This window comes from Schistocerca cancellata, chromosome 2 (genome assembly GCF_023864275.1).
Source record: "Schistocerca cancellata isolate TAMUIC-IGC-003103 chromosome 2, iqSchCanc2.1, whole genome shotgun sequence".
Classification (NCBI taxonomy): domain Eukaryota; kingdom Metazoa; phylum Arthropoda; class Insecta; order Orthoptera; family Acrididae; genus Schistocerca; species Schistocerca cancellata.
In genome coordinates, this window is record NC_064627.1 from 209,098,339 (window position 1) to 209,118,419 (window position 20,081).

At 45.5% G+C, this 20,081-nt stretch overlaps 1 protein-coding gene across 1 annotated transcript in view; it reads right to left on the reverse strand.

The window, feature by feature from the left end:
• Nucleotides 1-20,081, reverse strand: part of LOC126144552 (dehydrogenase/reductase SDR family member 11-like) — a 38,447-nt gene that overhangs the window by 16,818 nt on the left and 1,548 nt on the right. The window contains exons 2-4 of the mRNA XM_049915498.1: nucleotides 17,436-17,598; nucleotides 14,817-14,946; nucleotides 6,537-6,666 (exon numbers count right to left, since the gene is read on the reverse strand). Coding sequence (XP_049771455.1) covers nucleotides 6,537-6,666; nucleotides 14,817-14,946; nucleotides 17,436-17,598 — 423 coding nt within the window. The remainder of the gene's footprint in view (nucleotides 1-6,536; nucleotides 6,667-14,816; nucleotides 14,947-17,435; nucleotides 17,599-20,081) is intronic.

Sequence of the window (20,081 nt, forward strand, 5' to 3'; positions counted from 1 at the left end):
ATGGAATTATCCACGTCTGGATCAAATGTGACGGTGAAGGTATTATTTTGGAAATAGGATGCGAAGTGGTTGACTTTGGTGAGGTTATGAAGGATGGGCTTATTGTTGTGTACAATGTTTTCTCTGGAGGCATATTGAATGCTTTTCAGTGTTTTGTAGAGTTTATAGACATTTAATTTAATTTGGTGCATGATATCTGCCAATCACGACGCTCTTCAGGTTGTAAGTAACTGCGAACATATCGCTGGAGTTGTTGGTGGGATGTGAGAGCATCTCTGCCATAAGTAAGAAGGACTTACTTGTAGAGATGGTGAAATGCTTGGAGAAGGTTAAGAACATCTGAGAGGCTGGGATGGTCATAGCAATTAGATAAGATAGGGATATGAATGATAATTGCACTTGTGATGATGTGTTGTAAGTAATCAGCCTCACGCTGGATGCTGACAGTATTTTGAAGATTGAATTAGTTCAAATGGCTCTGAGCACTATGGGGCTTAACTTCTGAGGTCATCAGTCCCCTATAACTTAGAACTACTTAAACATAACTAACCTAATGACATCACATACATCCATGCCCGAGGCAGGATTCGAACCTGCGAACGTAGCGGTCGCGCGGCTCCAGACTGTAGCGCCTAGAACCGCTCGGTCACACCGGCCGGCCTGAAGACTGGAAACTTGGCCTTTTGTTCTGGTGTGGGTGCGGACGCATTAGACATCCCAGTCAGTGAGGGAATAGTTCTGGATTTGTCGTGGTGGATAAATACTTTGATATACGTCTGATTTGGTATAGGATATGAGATTTGTAGAAGGACTGGTACAAGATCATCCCTAGCTGGACCAAGGACTTCAATAGTGGTACACCTCAAGAGGATTGGCGAAGCAATAAAGCATTAAGAGTGGTATCTGTGTAAGGTCTGGTGTGTTCAGGAATGTAGATTTCATGGCCATTGAGGATATCGATAAACTGATGCCACCTTTGCTTTTCGGCATGTCGGTGCACTCGAAGCCTTGAATCATTTCAAAAGATGCAAAATAAGAGCTCGTCGAACCACTCTACATGCCTCCCCCTCCCAGTTACCTACTATCCAATTTCTGCTTTGTTTGCTCTTGTTTGCTCTATTGAATACGTATTGAAGACACATAGCTTCAGCTGCTGCAATGAATAATGAATGGACTTTCGCGAAATACTCGACGCCACGCGTCTATAGCATAGAGTTTCCCTCAAAAAGGTTGCCCAGATGCTGGTGGAGGTGGACCTGCATTTACTGATCGCAGCAGTACCTGTCGGGCTTGAAACTAAACACGTTGTATTGTCCAAGTTGATAAATGAAGAAACTGAGCACCTTCGTTAATATTGTTGTCACGGATACATCGAACATGATGGCTCCTATCTGCCATTCTGCCATTTCTTCAGGTCGACCCATCTTCCTTCGCTGATTCCATGCAATCGGCTGGCACATCACTTCATTGCCGAACTTCCGTTGCCATTGGAGGTTCACATGAACTCTTGGTGCCAATTCTATGCCATCTACGGCGATCCAAAGTGACCTGAGTGTTCTTTCAAAGAGGGTGAGTAGTACACGTCAAAAGCTAGTAACGACTCAGATACGGCAGTTGGCAGCACTAGCAATAGTGGGTATACAGGGTAATTCACTGCCGCTACCGAAGGGTTTTGTGCAACCGGCAATGCTTTCAAAAACCAATCACGAGATTTTCATATTCTTTCGCTGGTAGCGTGCAAACAGTCAGTACAACAGAAAAAATGAATAAGCCCCTTTTGTAAGAAGTTTAGTCTAGTTAAATTTTGTACTGGGATACGTTTCCGCTGTAGACCGAGGTTTTCAGCTATTCAGAAACACATATTTGAAGTTTAATTTGTTCGTTTTTCTTGAATAATTCAAGAACTACATCTCTAGCAAAAACATATCACAGTGCAGAATTTAACTACAATAAATTTCCTACAGAAAGGTCCTGCTAATTTTTTCTGTAGGACCAATAGTTTGCATGTAGCGAGGTAGAGATTGTGAAAATCATGCACATGGTATTTGAAGGCATTGCCAGTTGCATAAAAAGAATCGGAAGGGACTGCTGAATCACCCTGTAGAAAGCCCGTCGGGGTACGCAGAAAACAGTGCAGTCGTTGTCGTAATGTGGAGACGGAGAAATTTACTTGGCATCCAAAAGGATATGATCATTGGCTTCTAGGTCGGGGTGGAAGGACTGCCAAAGCGGCTAAGTTTGTAAACTGTTGGCGTGCCGCTATGGTTAAAATACTCATATACTGTGGTGGCAAAATGACGCTATCCAAAATCGGCGTCGATGCAACTACGGTGCGACGTGCGCCGTAGACAACAGGGGTGAACAACGGCTGCGGAGATGTGTTCGTGCGAAAATACCTTCAACTGTTGAGCAACTGACCGCCTAGGTAAAACCAAGGGAGTATTACCAGCATCTCCTCATCGATCGATCAGCGACCTTTGGTGCGTATGGGCCTTCGCAGCAGGCGCCTAGTTCATGCACCCATATGTAATGGGATCGCTGAACCCTCGTAGACCCCAAACACACACACACACACACACACACACACACACACACACACACACATACACATACACACATGCTGATAGCTGTTCATCGGCGACAAAGGCTGGAATTTGAACGCCAGTATTGCAACCAGACGTCCACTGATTGGCTACAGATAGCCTTTTCAGACGGATGACGTTTTATGTTCCGTCAGACAAATGGCTGTCGTCGTGTACGGTGTGAAACGTCAGAAAGCAAATGTCCTGAAACAATCATCAGAAAGATCCAGGCCGGAGGTAGAGCGTTACGGTCTGGGGGAATGTTTTCCTACCATTCCCTGATTGATATCGTAATTATGGAAGACACAATGGATCAACATGCATCTATCCTCAGGGCCCATGTCCATAACTACATGAAGTTTTTTTTCCTCGCCTTGATGGCACCCACCAGCAGGACAATGCAACGTTTCACAAGGGACCATGTCCATAACTACATGAAGTTTTTTTTCCTCGCCTTGATGGCACCCACCAGCAGGACAATGCAACGTTTCACACGACGCACATGCGTGGTTTGAAGAGTTTGGTACCGTACTCCCCCGGCCACCAAACTCCCCAGATTTTGACCCAGACGGGAATACGTGGGACCACCTCTATAGGACTGTATGCACCACGGATCCTCAACCAAGAGGCCTGGTGCAGCTGGCCACCGCGCTGGAGTCGACATGGCTCATCATCATTGACCGTATCTTCCAGAACCTCACTGACTCTTCCTGCACGTCTGCTTTTGACTCGTGGTCCTATTAATGTGCACGGAGTACATTTTCCTTGCGAGAGCGCCTTCGAGTAACCCGTGCCATGTCGCCCACCAGCGGCCAAGGAGAAAACTCTAAAGTGTCGTAATACGAGCCCAGCAATCATCTACCAGGACTACTCTAGGGTTCGTATTGTGTCTGAGGCACATTTATTTGCGGTGCTAAACTAGAAATCTCTGATTATATTTATTATACTGTCAAAAATCTGAAATTCGGCGATTTAATGTTCTGCTTGTTGTGACTTGGCAAGACAGCCAAGCCACTATGATAGGTAGCCGAAAGGCACGCGTTAAGCTCACGCAGGCTGGAATGAGGTCTGGAACATTTAAGGAAGTTAGACTTTAGCAAAAAAGGTCGTAGCTGTTGGAATACTTAACTTTAATCCATAATTGGTGAACATCGGTCTGACGGTACATGCATCACAAGATAAATAGCAAATGATAATGGCGCCTCGCTAGGTCGTAGCAAATGACGTAGCTGAAGGCTATGCTAACTATCGTCTCGGCAAATGAGAGCGTAATTTGTCAGTGAACCATCGCTAGCAAAGTCGGCTGTACAACTGGGGCGAATGCTAGGAAGTCTCTAGACCTGCCGTGTGGCGGCGCTCGGTCTGCTATCGCTGATAGTGGCGACACGCGGGTCCGACGTATACTAACGGACCGCGGCCGATTTAAAGGCTACCACCAAGCAAGTGTGGTGTCTGGCGGTGACACCACACTGCTAATTGTTATACTGTAATAGCTGCGTGTGACATCAGCCTTGTTGAGCCACTGTCCTACTGTGCCGTTGCGGCAAGATTTGCAAAGAATGCAGTATACATTTGTCTGCAAAAGCCCAGAACATCTTTCACAGGCCACAGCAAGGTAGGAGTAAGTAAGTTGTCGTTTTCACCAAGAAATCTTTTATCCAGATAATGTTATGTGTCTATGTGATCATTTAAGTGTATTTAAATGAAGGAAAAATAATGTTGAATTACGAGCAGTGAACCAAGTGTCATATCCCATTAGCGGCTCACTGAACACATTTTGTCCGCCATCAACTTCCAGTACGCAAGCTGGTGATCCATGTATTGGTGGGACTCTACGTGAAAGTTATTGTTAAATGTGCTGAGAGAGAGACCTGTTATTTGTGTGTATCAAGTGATACGTCGATGTTCACAGACAGTTGGGAATACTCATCACATTCTGGTGGAAATGGACCCTACACAGTTAAATAATTCTTCTTATCTGTGTTGTAATAAACTGAAATAATGTTATATGTGTTACAGTCTCCAGCCAGTCTCCTCCCGGGGCAAACCAAAAAACTTACCGTTGTATAAACGAGTATAATTTCGTCCGGCACAACTGTTATTGTTCCTCCAGATCAATGACTTGCATATCTTCTGCTGATTATTGGGGGCCAAAAATTGTGATTTTTCTTCTTCTTCTCAATTTGCTCTTGTGCCCCTGTTTCCTACACGGTGTTTTGCGGATGCGGCGTTCAGGAAGAATGGAAGTTTTGTCGACGGATTGCTCTGATAAAATATCGGAAAATCAGCTGCTAATGTATTCGTTTCGGAAAGACTTTTCGACAAGTTTCTAGCTTCTCCTGTCCAAGTGTCGGAGTCCTAACATACTTTGTGCAGGTGGTGACCCACAGTTTGTCAGTATTTCAAAAAATCATCTTCCAAAACCGCCAACAACTGCTGATGAATCTTTACTGACTACTGGTTTCGATCATATGATCATGTTTACAACAACCGTCACGCTAAAGGCGTACTGTAGCGTTAAGTAAAATAAAAACCACCCTGAGTCATTGCCGTAATTGATAAAAAGCGTTATACGGTCAACAGTAAAATGCATTGATGTATATAATTAATTTTAGTACACTCTCATGCTCAAGTATAATCTGCATCATCAGTTTGACACTACAGTGGCAACGATGATACAGGTTGTTGAAAATAGTTTTATTATACCTGAAAATGATCGAAACCGCTAGTTAAGAAATATGTATTTATCGGCAACACTAAGCGACTCTGAAAGATGACTTTTTAAAAAAATGTGTAGGTCCTGTTAATTACGTCTTCTTGGTCGTGTAAACGAATAAACAGCAGCTTACTACAGGACCCAGACACCTTGCCAGAAGAGTACATGTAAGAATCTATCCGAAATGTCGCCCGGAGAGAATATATTACTTGACTCTTTTTCCGAGAGGAATTCGTCAATGATGAGGTAGATTTTTTAAAAAACGAGGAAAATAATGAAAACTGCGTAGGCAACTGGATCCGATTAGAATATTCATTAAATACAAAACACAAAAAGAATATCTTGATGAGAAAAAAAAAACATTATAAAACTTATTCACATCACAAGACGCTTAGCAACAAGCCCACTGCAAACACGACACATGCTTTAAAAACATCAACAGCGACAGACTTCTGTCAGCGAGAGGTGTAATTAAAGAAATTCATTATGAATAACGGAAATGTGTTTCGTTGTGTACCCTTGTATTTACGCTTTTCGTAGTGCGTAGCGAAAATCAAGTCTTGCGGCTAGTTCCCTCAGACACGCCTACCTAAGAACTACAACAGCTGGCTTTAGCTGACAAATCGGCAATACAGCACGAATATGAAATTGTTTTCGGCTCTTCCTCCGCATTCACAGTCGTGTCATGATTGGCCCATTTTCTGCTGGCAGCACGACTAAGTTAGCGCTCTGTGAACCTTTACTAGAGAAAATATCAGATGGCGTTATCTAGGCTGCATTCTTCTTCGAAATGTGAGTGAGCTTTATGGACAAATGTGCCAAGTGCTTCACGCTGCGACAGGTGAAAGCAACTGGAACCTGTCGCACCAGGAAGGTGTTTTCAGAACAAAGTAGTTGTGGCTTAATATAGGGCATGTAATGGCAGAGATCACTAGCGAGCACATTACTTTTAACTGTAAAGATCATTTCAGTGAATACGCATATAAATTATTTAATAGCTGTTCCGATCTCTAGTCATTATAAACAGCCCATACATACTTCATGGCCGATGGATCAGTAACGCTAGAAGGAATCTCATGGAAATGTTGACCCCTGACATGCCGTGACGCCTCCATCGGCCGAAAAACATTTATGGGTTACTGACCGAAAAGTGATACAGCCATCCAACGGTTTAAATGAGCATTGACTCAAATAGACTCTATACTCCAGATACTGGTGAGATTTTTCTAAGAACTTACCCCACACCGTATTTTGCTCTTCCTGGCGACGAGGTCCTTCCTCAGTCCCTCTAGCAGGGCCGTGACAGCATGCTTGGCTGCGCCGTACATCGCTATATCGGAGCTGCCAGGCGGTACGTGGCCCAACACACTGTAACCAAGGAGACGTGCTTCAAACATTCACTCACTACCTCAAAATTACTCTATGGAGGCGAATGCACAGTTCTCTAAGTTTACTTTTCCATAATATACTTCTCCATTATATAATAAAAAGTGTCCGGATACCTATTTGAGGAGATTTATATAGCGTGTGTCCTCTCTTTTTGAACTCAGCTCAGAACACTTTCAATGAGGTGTCTGAATGTCTATGGAGGAATGGCATCCCATTCGTGCTTCTACCCTGACCTGTGGAAGACTTCCCACGTCCTCTTATTCCTCAAACCCAACAAACCCCCTTCTGCCACCTCTTAATCCATCCTCTCCAGCCGCATCCATCAGCACCTTAATCAACACCACCTCCTCCCCCTTACCCAGTGTGGCTTCCGACCCTCCTTCTCCGCTGAAGACCAACTACTTAACCTCGTTCACCTTCTCTCCCTCCAGCTCAACTCCCGTCGCTCCGCCATTTTTGTTTCCCTCGACCTCCAAAATGCCTATGACCGTGTATGGCATCCCGGTCTCCTCTTTAAACTCCAAACCTACGCCCTGCCTATCAATTTTGTCCGTCTGGTCGCTTCCTTCCTCTCGCACCGTCCTTCCTATGTCACCCTCCACAACACCAATTCCCTTTCTTTTATCCCACTGCTGGCGTCCCCCAGGGCTCTGTCCTCTTCCCTCTCCTTTATCTCTTGTATACAGCTGATAAGCCCAAGCCACCCCCACATGTCCACCTTCTCCAGTATGCTGATGACACCGCCTTCCTGGCTCTCTATCCTACCCTTCAACAGTCCCAAGGCACCCTCCAAACCCACCTTAACCAATTCACCACTTGGTGTAACCAGTGGTTCCTCTGTCTCAACCCCTCCAAAACCCAGGCAATCATCATAGGCTGCACAACCCACTCCTTCCGTCTCCATGATTTCTACCTCATCATTCATGGTCGACCCATCCAGCTCACCCCCACCCTGAGATACCTTGGCCTCACCCTTGACCATCATTTCACCTGGACGCCTCACCTCCAGACCATCTAGCAGAAAGCCCATTCCCGCCTCTGCCTCCTGAAACTCCTGTCTGGCCGGACATGGGGATAGCATCCTTCCACCATCCTCCACACCTACAAATCCCTCATCCATCCTATCCTCTTGTTATGCCAGCGTTGCCTGGATCCTTGCACCCACCTGCTTTTACAAGGCTCTCCAAATCCTCAAACACCATGCACTCTGCATTGCCTTCCATATCCACCTTCCTTCCCCCACACGGCTCCTGTATGAACTCATACCCTTCCCCCACCTCCTCCTGTTCCTCCAACATCTCTGCATCCTTAACATCGTCTGCAGGCTTGATCCCCCCCCACCCCCTGGTTTCCTTCTTCCTCTCCACCCCCCACCCGTCGCTGTATCCCTCCCTCTTCCCACCTCCACACCCTCCATCTCCTTCATCAGGGCAATTTCCAGCTCCTCCCCCTCCTCCTCCCCCCCCCCCCCCCCGAGACCCTGTACCCCATCCTTGCCTTTTTCGCTCCCACGTGCCGCCCTACCTGGCCCTCTTCGGCGCGTTCCTCGCCTATCTCCTCCCCCCTCTCTAACCCTCCCTCCCTTCTTCCCTTCTCCCTCATCTCGTTGCGCCTGGAAGATCCTCTGTTTTGATCATCGTCAGTGTGCCGATCATCAGTGTTGTGTTTAGTGCTGTTTCTCCTGTGCATTGAGAGGTGCTGGCCTTGTACTTAGTGTTACTGTCAGTGTTTGTTATGTGCTACTCCATCTGTCGATACTTTTATGCTCTGGTCACACTGCGCCTTGTGTTCTTTTAATTGTCCCAGTCTGTGGTTTTTGTGTGCGCTACTTTTTTACGGTTTTTATCTCCACTTTACAGTCGCCCCTTTTTTGTCTATTGTCTTTCATGATGTTCCCCTGTTTATATATATATGTTCACCATATTTTCTCCTTAGTTATTTTTAAATGTCTTCCATTATTTGTTCTATTTCTTTCGGCTGAAGAGCAGCGCATATGCTGCTGCCAGCCCGCCCCGATGGGGAACTGAAATACAATCAAGGGGAAAAAAAAATCCCATTCGTCCTCAAGAGTCAAAACCAGAGAGGGTAGCCACATTGGACGCTGGGGTGCACAGTGTAGTCGATGTTCTAAGTCATCTCTAATGTGTTTTATTAGGTTTCGATGAAGACTCTGGGTAGGTCAGTCCTTTCCATAAATGTTATTGTTGACAAACCATTATCTCACAAACGTACGTTATGACAGGGTGCATTGTCATACTGACTCAAAGAATCATCAGGACCGAACAGTTCCTCCACCGTACGCTATACACAGTACAAAATGCTGTAAAATGTCTTAATATCCTTCCATATTAAATTTAGCGTTTCTCTAAGTGCGGTAAGGGGATCACGCCCTAACCGCTACAAACATACCAGTGCTGTAACACCACTTCCTCCGCACTTCACTATTAGCACTACATACACTGAAGAGCCAAAGAAGCTGGTACACCTGCCTAATATCGTGTAGGGCCCCCGTGAGCACGCAGAAATGCCGCAACACGATGTGACATGGACTCAAATAATGTCTGAAGTAGTGGTGCTGGAGGGAATTGACACCATGAATCCTGCAAGGCTGTTCATAAATACGTAAGAGTACGAGGGGGTGAAGATCTCTACTGAACAGCACGTTGTTCATGTCTGGGGAGTTTGGTGCCCAGCAGAAGTGTTGAAACTTAGAAGTGTGTTCCTGGAGCCACTGTCTAGCAATTCTGGACGTGTGGGGTGTCACATTGTCCGGGTGTAATTGTCCAAGTCCGTTGCAATGCGCAATGGACATGAATGAGTGGAGGTGATCAGACAGGATGCTTACGTACGTGTCACCTGTCAGAGTGGTATCTAGACGTATCAGAGGTCCCATATCACTCCAACTGCTCACGCCCCACACCATTACAGAGCCTCCACCAGCTTGAACAGTCCCTTGCTGACATGCAGGGCCCATGGATTCTGAGGTTGTCTCCATACTCGTACACGTCCATCCGCTCGATAGAATTTGAAACGAGACTCGTCCGGCCAGGCAACATGTTTCCAGTCACAACAGTCCAATGTCGGTGTTGACGGGCCCAGGCGAGGTGTAAAGTTTTATGTTGTGTAGTCATCAAGGGTACATGAGTGGGCCTTCGGCTCCGAAAGCCCATATCGATGATGTTTCGTTGAATGGTTTGCACGCTGACACTTGTCGGTGGACCGGCATTGAAATCTGCAGCAATTTGCGGAAAGGTTGCACTTCTGTCATGTTGAACGATTCTCTTCAGTCGTCATTGGTCCTGTTCTTGCAGGGTCTTTTTCTGGTCGCAGCGACGTCGGAGATTTGATGTTTTACCGGATTCCTGATGTTCACGGTACACTCGTGAAATGGTCGTACGGGAAAATCCTAAGTTCATTGCTACTTCGGAGAAGCTCAGTCCCATCGCTCGTGCGCCGTCTATAACACCATGTTCAAACTCACTTAAATATTGATAACCTGCCATTGCAGCAGCAGTAATCAATCTAACAATGGCGCCAGACCCTTGTTGTCTTATATAGGGTTGACGACCGCAGAGTGTATTCTCACTGTTTACGTATCTCTGTATTTCAATATGCTTGTCTATACCAATGTCTTTGGCACTTCGGTGTATGATGACAAGTAACGTTTTCCAGCTATTCGCCAAACCCTACTGTTGAAGAGCAATTCGGGGATGGCGATTGTATCTTTCAACACGATCGAGCACCTGTTCATGATGCACGGCCTGTGGCGGAGTGGTAACGCGACAATAACATCTCTGTAATGGACTGGCCTGCACAGAGTCCTGACCTGAATCCTGTAGAACACCTATGGGATGTTTTGGAACGCCGACTTCGTTCCAGGCCTCACCGAACGACATCGATACCTCTCGTCAGTGCAGTACTCCGTGAAGAATGGGCTGCCATTCCCCAAGAAACCTTCCAGCACCTGACTGAACACGCGCCTGCGAGAGCAGAAGCTGTCATCAAGGTTAAGGATGGGCCAACACCGTATTGAATTCCAGCATTACCGATGGATGGCGCCACGAACTTGTAAGTCATTTTTAGCCAGGTGTCCTGATACTTTTGGTCACATAGTGTAGCTTGCTCCACTCATCGTCCACAGGTCCACAAGCCCTCACATCGTGATACACTGTGAAGAAGTTTGGAATTTAATCCTGGACATTGACGGAAAGGTGTGGTCAGGGACTTTACACCACAATCTCTTCTCCCCTTGCCGACTAAATTCTGACAGTAAAGATTTCATCCACCACCAGGATTCGAACCGGCTTATCTTCTAGTCGAGTGTTACCGCACAGGCATGCGTTAGCGTCCTCGGCTACAGAGGTAGGATTCTGGTTAAATAAATCAGTACTAGGATCATTCGATACGATACCTGCTTTAAAATACTGATAAGAGTAAAATTGTGAGTTGAAAAATGCCGAGTAAAAGAGTAGCAGTATCGGAGTGAAATTACTTGATACCAATAATCCTCTGTAATTTTTCAGTGTCCCTAGAACTGATTATTCTGCAATAATGTAATTATACAGTATCAGACTTTTCCGCCTATTTATGCATAGTAGTTACAATTTTTCCGGCACCTGTCCCGGCAATGGCGAAATATCGTGTGAGCAGAGTTTTCTTTGGCCGGATTCTACACTCCTGGAAATGGAAAAAAGAACACATTGACACCGGTGTGTCAGACCCACCATACTTGCTCCGGACACTGCGAGAGGGCTGTACAAGCAATGATCACACGCACGGCACAGCGGACACACCAGGAACCGCGGTGTTGGCCGTTGAATGGCGCTAGCTGCGCAGCATTTGTGCACCGCCGCCGTCAGTGTCAGCCAGTTTGCCGTGGCATACGGAGCTCCATCGCAGTCTTTAACACTGGTAACATGCCGCGACAGCGTGGACGTGAACCGTATGTGCAGTTGACGGACTTTGAGCGAGGGCGTATAGCGAGCATGCGGGAGGCCGCGTGGACGTACCGCCGAATTGCTCAACACGTGGGGCGTGAGGTCTCCACAGTACATCGATGTTGTCGCCAGTGGTCGGCGGAAGGTGCACGTGCCCGTCGACCTGGGACCGGACCGCAGCGACGCACGGATGCACGCCAAGACCGTAGGATCCTACGCAGTGCCGTAGGGGACCGCACCGCCACTTCCCAGCAAATTAGGGACGCTGTTGCTCCTGGGGTATCGGCGGGGACCATTCGCAACCGTCTCCATGAAGCTGGGCTACGGTCCCGCACACCGTTAGGCCGTCTTCCGCTCACGCCCCAACATCGTGCAGACCGCCTCCAGTGGTGTCGCGACAGGCGTGAATGGAGGGACGAATGGAGACGTGTCGTCTTCAGCGATGAGAGTCGCTTCTGCCTTGGTGCCAATGATGGTCGTATGCGTGTTTGGCGCCATGCAGGTGAGCGCCACAATCAGGACTGCATACGACCGAGGCACACAGGGCCAACACCCGGCATCATGGTGTGGGGAGCTATCTCCTACACTGGCCGTACACCACTGGTGATCGTCGAGGGGACACTGAATAGTGCACGGTACATCCAAACCGTCATCGAACCCATCGTTCTACCATTCCTAGACCGGCAAGGGAACTTGCTGTTCCAACAGGGCAATGCACGTCTTCATGTATCCCGTGCCACCCAACGTGCTCTAGAAGGTGTAAGTCAACTACCCTGGCCAGCAAGATCTCCGGATCTGTCCCCCATTGAGCATGTTTGGGACTGGATGAAGCGTCGTCTCACGCGGTCTGCACGTCCAGCACGAACGCTGGTCCAACTGAGGCGCCAGGTGGAAATGGCATGGCAAGCCGTTCCACAGGACTACATCCAGCATCTCTACGATCGTCTCCATGGGAGAATAGCAGCCTGCATTGCTGCGAAAGGTGGATATACACTGTACTAGTGCCGACATTGTGCATGCTCTGTTGCCTGTGTCTATGTGCCTGTGGTTCTGTCAGTGTGATCATGTGATGTATCTGACCCCAGGAATGTGTCAATAAAGTTTCCCCTTCCTGGGACAATGAATTCACGGTGTTCTTATTTCAATTTCCAGGAGTGTATTCCTATAAACGCCATTTGCCTTTCGGAAGAAAGTACTGTTTACCACCCAGAGCTGCTGAGCGGATTCGCTAACTAGCGATTTAGTTCGGCGTATTCCACGCGTTCCGATTATCTCAGGAACTACGTAGGAAGCTACAACCAATCGGAGCTCACTCGGAGCAAACGGAGCTGACATATCGGTCACATCTGACGGGAGCAGAATCGAATAATACATGTAGAGATACCGACTAGTGAAAACTGCCTCTCACATTTCGCGAAAAAGAGCGAATAATGTTCCGCTATGTGTACTGTGGTGCACTCTAGGTGCCACATAGCACGGCACTTTCTCTAAGTCGTAATTGAAGACGTGACATCTGAGGGCGCGTTGAGCACTTTTAATATACTCAAGATAGACAGATCCCTTCTGAGTCACTTTTTCCGTTTATTTGTGCTGTGTCTGGAAATTTGGAAATTTGTGGTAAGGTCTTATGGGACCAAACTGCTGAGGTCATCGGTCCCTAAGCCTACTCACTACTTAATCTCACTTAAACTATCTTTCGCTATGGACGACACACACACTCATGCTCGAGGGAGGACTCGAATCACCAACGGGAGGAGCCACACGGACGTGACAAGGCGCCTCAAACCGCACGGCTACCCCGCGCAGTCGTGCTGTCTGCTCCAGAAGATACAGCCTACATAGAAGGTCCCTAGCTGCCTATGACTTAGGGGCAAGTGTTAAGATTGAAACTTTTCTGGAAGATTAAAACTGTGTGCCGGACCGAGACTCGAACTCGGGACCTTTGCCTTTCGCGGGAAAGTGCTCTACCAACTTATTACCAAAATGAATTTTTCACTGTGCAGTGGGGTGTGTGTTGATATGGAACTTCGTAGCAGATTAAAACGGTATGCTGGAGCGAGACTCGAACTCGGGACCTTTGCCATTCTCGTGCTTGTGCTCTACGAACCGATCTACCCGAACACGACTCACGACCCGTATTCACACCTTTACTTTCTCCAGTACTTCATCTCGTACCTTCCAAATTTCACATAAGTTCTCCTGCGAAACTTGTGGCACTAAAAGTCCTGGAAGAAAGCATGTTGCGGAGAAATGACTTGGCCACAGCCTGAGGGATATTTCCAGAATCAGTTTTTCACTCTGCAGCGGAGCGTGTGCTGATACGAGACTTCCTCGCAGATTAAAACTGTTTGCCTGGAAGGGACTCGAAGTTAGAACTTTGCCTTTCGAGGGCAAGTGCTCTACCAGCATTTCTCTGGTACATATACTATAGTATAAAATATTTTGCTCAGTAGGAAATGTCAAATTGTGTGAAATATATGAAGTCATATTGTTAAATTTCACTGTGATGTTGCTATGTAAGTGAAAACTAAATAAAAGTAGGAGGAGCAGGAGGAGGAGATTAGAACGTCCCGTCGACAACGAGGTCATTAGAAACGAAATAGAAAGTAATCGCCACTGATATCCCCACTGACGTTGTATCTCACTCTGACATCCACATCAGCTGGCCTTCTCTCTTTAATCTACCGGTTGGTTGTATTTAAAGCACAGTCACTCAAAGAGTTCCAGTGTGGGCTGTAATTATCGTATGGCAGCGAAACATATAGGTAGTTTAATGCGTTAATGTGGAACCGATTTAATCCGGAAAAAAATTAGTTCCAATTTTGGCCACCAGGTCAAAATCTGGCGCTGTGAATTCAAGAAAGACGTATAAAAATGTTTCCCTATGTAATGAAAGGAACGGAAGTGGGTAGAAAAGGTCAAACATGTGATAAAGGCGTATCGTTGATATATTATTAACCATCGCTCACACAATTTGTTCAATAAGAGTACCGGAGATGTCGACGAGGTGCTGTACAGCGCCAGAATATGTGCCAAGTTTCGTTGCCACAAGACAATTACAGCCCACACTGCACACCTGCGAGTAGCTGTAGTGTAATTATAGCCACCCAGTATTAGTGTTTAGCACTGAAATAGTTTTTGTTTTGTTTTTGTTTGTGCTCCAGTTATAATGCAGCTGAAGAAGATGCTGACCTGTTGATGTGGATGATGAACCCGTCATCGACGCCCCTCTTCAGCATGCTCTGGAATGCTTCCCTAGTGCAGATGGACAGCCCCAGAACGTCCACGTCCAGGATTCGCTTCCAGTCAGCTGTCTTCGCACCTGTGTACACAGATAACTATTTTTAGTCTTTCCAGGCGTGCAGGCTTATCGCGAACTAGCATATATTACCTATGACAAACAACTCTGTGGCGTGCAACTAGGCGGTAGCCGTTAGAGTGTAATGAAAACTAGTGGCACTTTATGTGATAGAGCCTACTGCACAAACGTTGTCACACAGTGCAGCAGCAGGCGGCATTTTGCTGATGACATTCTTTTTCTTTTCCCTAGCACTTATTCACCCTTGTACGGGGTCCGCTTTCTCAGAAATAGGCAGACTTCACCCTGTTAATTAACTTTGTGACCGGATGCCTTCCCTAAGGCCACAGTCGACAAGGTAACCAAAAGCTGTCGTCACACGTGGCGAGTTAGCTATCGTTGACGAGGTGCTGTACCAGTTTCGTGATGTCACTTCCGGCTGTTTCACGTTGACGAGCCACTTCGCCACGTGAAACGCGTGCGATATCTGTGCAACGTGCCACGTAAAATACAGCCTATAGGAAGCAAGAACGTTCACTATGTCACAAGCAGAACGCCATATTGTATTTGTCGTGTTCGATCGCAGTCCAAATTCGTTGGATTTGATGTTATGCATTACACCCTACGACTATATTATGCTGTTTCTAATCACTAGAACGTGGAATGTCTCGAGAACGAATCCTTATTGGTACGATATGTTGTAAAAAAAAAAAAAAAAAAAAAAAAAAGACTTCTAACGCCAGAATCGTCAAGCGGCAATGGCACGTTGAACATTAATGAAAAAGCTGTCGTCCTTGTTACAAGTTATTACACTCAAAGGTGAGTTACATTTCAGCGATTATTGCCTCTAGATGACCGTAACACACAAAACAAGGTAGCACACTGCGAAATTTCACTGTTGCTGTGCCAGTTGATGTGTCACGCTATAGAAAATGAGGTAAAATGGTAGAGGGTTCCTGTCCCTCTATAAACTTTTTTTTCACCTTCATGTTTTCTAAAACATTTCGGGACTTGTTCATGAAATAAATGTTATGTAAATATGAAAGCGCTCTCTGTCAGGAGTGAGTTTGTTCACTTTGGTGAACTTTTAAAAACTAATGCCGTTACTAGCTGGACACCTACATTTACATCTACATGGATACTCTGCAAATCACATTTAAGTGCCTGGCAGAGGGTTCATCGAACCACCTTCACAATTCTCTATTATTCCAATCTCGTATAGCACGCGAAAAGAACGAACACCTATATCTTTCCGTACGAGCTCTGGTTTCCCTAATTTTATCGTGGTGATCGTTTCTCCCTATGTAGGGCGGTGTCTACAAAATATTTTCGCATTCGGAGGAGAAAGATGCTGACTGAAATTTCGTGAGAAGATTCCGTGGCAACGAAAAACGCTTAATGACGTCCAGCCCAAATCCTGTATCATTTCTGTGACACTCTCTCCTGCCCTTCTTTGAACTTTTTCGATGTACTCTGTCAGTCCTATGTGATAAGGATCCCACACCGCGCAGCAGTATTCTAAAAGAGGACGGACAAGCGTAATGTAGGCAGTCTCCTTAGTAGGCCTGTTACATTTTCTAAGTGTCCTGCCAATAAAACGCAGTCTTTGGTTTGCCTTCCCCACAACATTTTCTGTGTGTTCCTTCCAATTTAAGTTTTTCGTAATTGTAATACCTAGGTATTCAGGTGAATTTACGGCTTTTGGATTAGACTGATTTATCGTGTAACCGAAGTTTAACGAATTCCTTTTAGCTCTCATGTGGATGACCTCACACTTTTCGTCAACTGCCAATTTTCGCACCATTCAGATATCTTTTCTAAATCGGTTTGCAATCTGTTCTGATCTTCTGATGACTTCAGTAGTCTATAAACGTTAGCGGCATCTCCAAAAAAGCAAAGACGGCTGCTCAAATTGTCCCCCAACTCGTTTATATAGATAAGGAACAGCAAAGGGCCTACAACACTACTTTGAGGAAACATGTATCTTTCCTTTTTGCTTTCTTACATATTGATGGAAATTGAAATATATTTGTACATGCCACAGACGGACAAGACAGGAAATGTGCGTTTTAATGGAACTAACGTAGGAAGTTTACGCGCGTCCGTTTTCGTGAATAAACTCACTACGTTGATATACCGTCTGCGTGCACATCAACATTAGCTGCCTTGTGCCGTGTGCCGACAGCTTAAGGGAGGGAAGTCGTGTGCGCCATCTGTCTGTGAATTGTGAAACTCTATTCTGTGATACGGGATTTCGGGATCATACCAGTATTTTCCTAATAGGCGTGAGGAACCGCCTAAAAACACAGGGTGGCAGGTGTACTAGCCCACAGCAGTTAATTCGACGCTTGTCTAAAGTCTTTATCTGTAACAGCCAACAGTTCATACTGATAACTGCAAGATATACGCTATTTGTCTACGAGAAACGATAGTCTTAAGTAAGAAAGATATCTACGAAGAGTCGTTACCTTACCAGGTGCTTCATCGGCAGTGGAGAGATAATGTCAACTTACTTGTTAGGGGCAATTCCCCGATGACACCAGCGTTGTTGACGAGAATATCTACGCCTCCCAAGTTGTCCTCGATCCACTTGAAGGCGGACAAGATGCTCTCCTCGCTGCTGACGTCGCCCTGAAGGGCGTACAGCTTTCCTGGGGCGTCTTTGAGTTCAAGAGCCTGTGCAGACGAAGGCATGCGACCACAGTATTACGATGTCGTGACAACAGTAGATTTTCATTGCAACAACTATGAAACTGAAAATTATATAAATTAATGACTGATGTTGTGATAGGAAAAAAAATTTAAACTGCGAGCGTTTATTGAACGAGCAGTCGTTATTACAGTGTAGCGTTCTTAAAATGTAAACGATACCCAACATTTACTGAATCATCAAACGTAAAAGTAGCTTCCGAAGCCCCCTAGTGGAGTGTTTTACGACTGTTAACGTGCATTACGTACAGGGTGTTATGTATATAAGTGCAGACATTTATGAGCATTGGTATCTTAATATGTACCGACTTCAGTGTCATAGTCCTTTTTTCTCTGCATGTATTATTCATCACTTCTTTTACTACATGATGTTTTCTGCACTGTCGTTACTGCACCGTTGAGTGGACTACGCCTGTCAGAATAGATAAACCGTTTTTCGTCCACGCATCTACCTTATCTGCTGGCCAGGGGAAAATGAGCATTAACTGCTTGCTCTTGCCACATGTACTTTGAGGTACTAACCGACCTAAAAACATGCTACTCCTAAGAGCTACAATTATTAGTCTGCCATGGAGTAATTACATATGTAATGTTTTTCAGTACAGTGACCTCAGTCACCCACAAAAATAGCTGCACTTATACCCCTAACGCCTTGTGACCTAGTGGATATCACTCCAGGCAAATGCCGGGATGGGTCCTATGAAAGGGCACGGCCGACTTCCTTCCCCATCCTCCCCTAATACGATGAGACCGATGACCACGCTGTCTGGTCTCCTTCCCCAACCAACCAACCAACCAACCTAGTGGATAACAACGGAAGATCCCTGAGACAGTTTGCAGTTGATGCTGTAGTGTATGGGGAAGGGCAATGCTAGGAAATTGCACCAGAATGCAAGAGAACTTGTACTATCGTCGCAAATATGTTAAGTCCGATGTCTGAGGGTGGAGAAGTGCGAAATCAATAAATTAAATAAAAACGAATTTTTAAAATACCATGTCGTTAAATTGAACTAAAGAGTGTGAAAAATTTATCATTGCCTGTACAGATTCCTAATAGCTGTAGCCAATAGTAAGGAGGTAAATTATTCATGCATTGATTATGTACTGCATGCGCCCTTCCTTTTTAATCCGATTTAAAAAGTGGTATATTAAAAATTTATTTTAATTTGAAGTGTGCTGGTACTACAGGCAAATGTACAGCATTCTGCCTACGATGTAAGTGGTACGGAGTATACATTACGACCGCTGAAGGGTAACATCGTACTTTAAGGCACTAACTAGCTTATAGGGTATAGAAAAATGTTCACTACCAGTCACAATAAAATATTATTTATTCGTCACACAACCGGTTTCAGGTCTGTGCCCATCCTCAGGTGTTTATATAATCATGTACATGTTTATATTGCTAGAGATCACTGTATAAATACAAAGAAAATTATTTGCTGGTGACTAAACAGATGCAAGTGGAACAACCGTAAGTGGCAAGGCAGCATTCGTCGAAAATATATCTGTACTTACATGAAGAAGAAGCATCATTATTACAATTACGCTGTGGTGACAGTTTTTCCACTGAGTTGTACATTTGTTATCTTTTTCACATGCATGTTTCAGTTTTATAAAATTGTCTCTGCAGCATAATTATAATTATGATGCTTCATCTTTATGTAAGAATTTGAAATACGAACAGGTGCTAGCATGAGTTTCTTAGAAGTAGATACCTTAGGGGTTGCGAAGCACCTCAAATCGCTTGATACAGGCAAGTCTTCAGGTCCAGATTGTATACCGACTAGGTTCCTTTCAGATTACGCTGATACAATAGCTCCCTACTTAGCAAACATATACAACCGCTTGCTCACCGATAGATCTGTACCTACAGATTGGAAAATTCCGCAGGTCGCACCAGTGTTTAAGAAGGGTAGTAGGAGTAATCCATCGAACTACAGACCTATATCATTGACGTCGGTTTGCAGTAGGGTTTTGGAGCATATACTGTATTCAAACATTATGAATCACCTCGAAGGGAATGATCTATTGATACGTAATCAACATTGTTTCAGAAAGCATCGTTCTTGTGCAACGCAGCTAGCTCTTTATTCCCACGAAGTAATGGCCGCTATCGACAGGGGATCTCAGGTTGATTCCGTATTTCTGGATTTCCGGAAAACTTTTGACACCGTTCCTCACAAGCGTCTTCTAATCAAGCTGCGGGCCTATGGGGTATCGTCTCAGTTATGCGACTGGATTCGTGATTTCCTGTCAGGAAGGTCGCAGTTCGTAGTAACAGACGGCAAATCATCGAGTAAAATTGAAGTAATACAGGTGTTCCCCAGGGAAGCATCCTGGGACCTCTGCTGTTGCTGATCTATACAAAAGACCTGGGTGACAATCTGAGCAGTTCTCTTAGGTTGTTCGCAGACGATGCTGTAATTTACCGTCTAGTAAGGTCATCC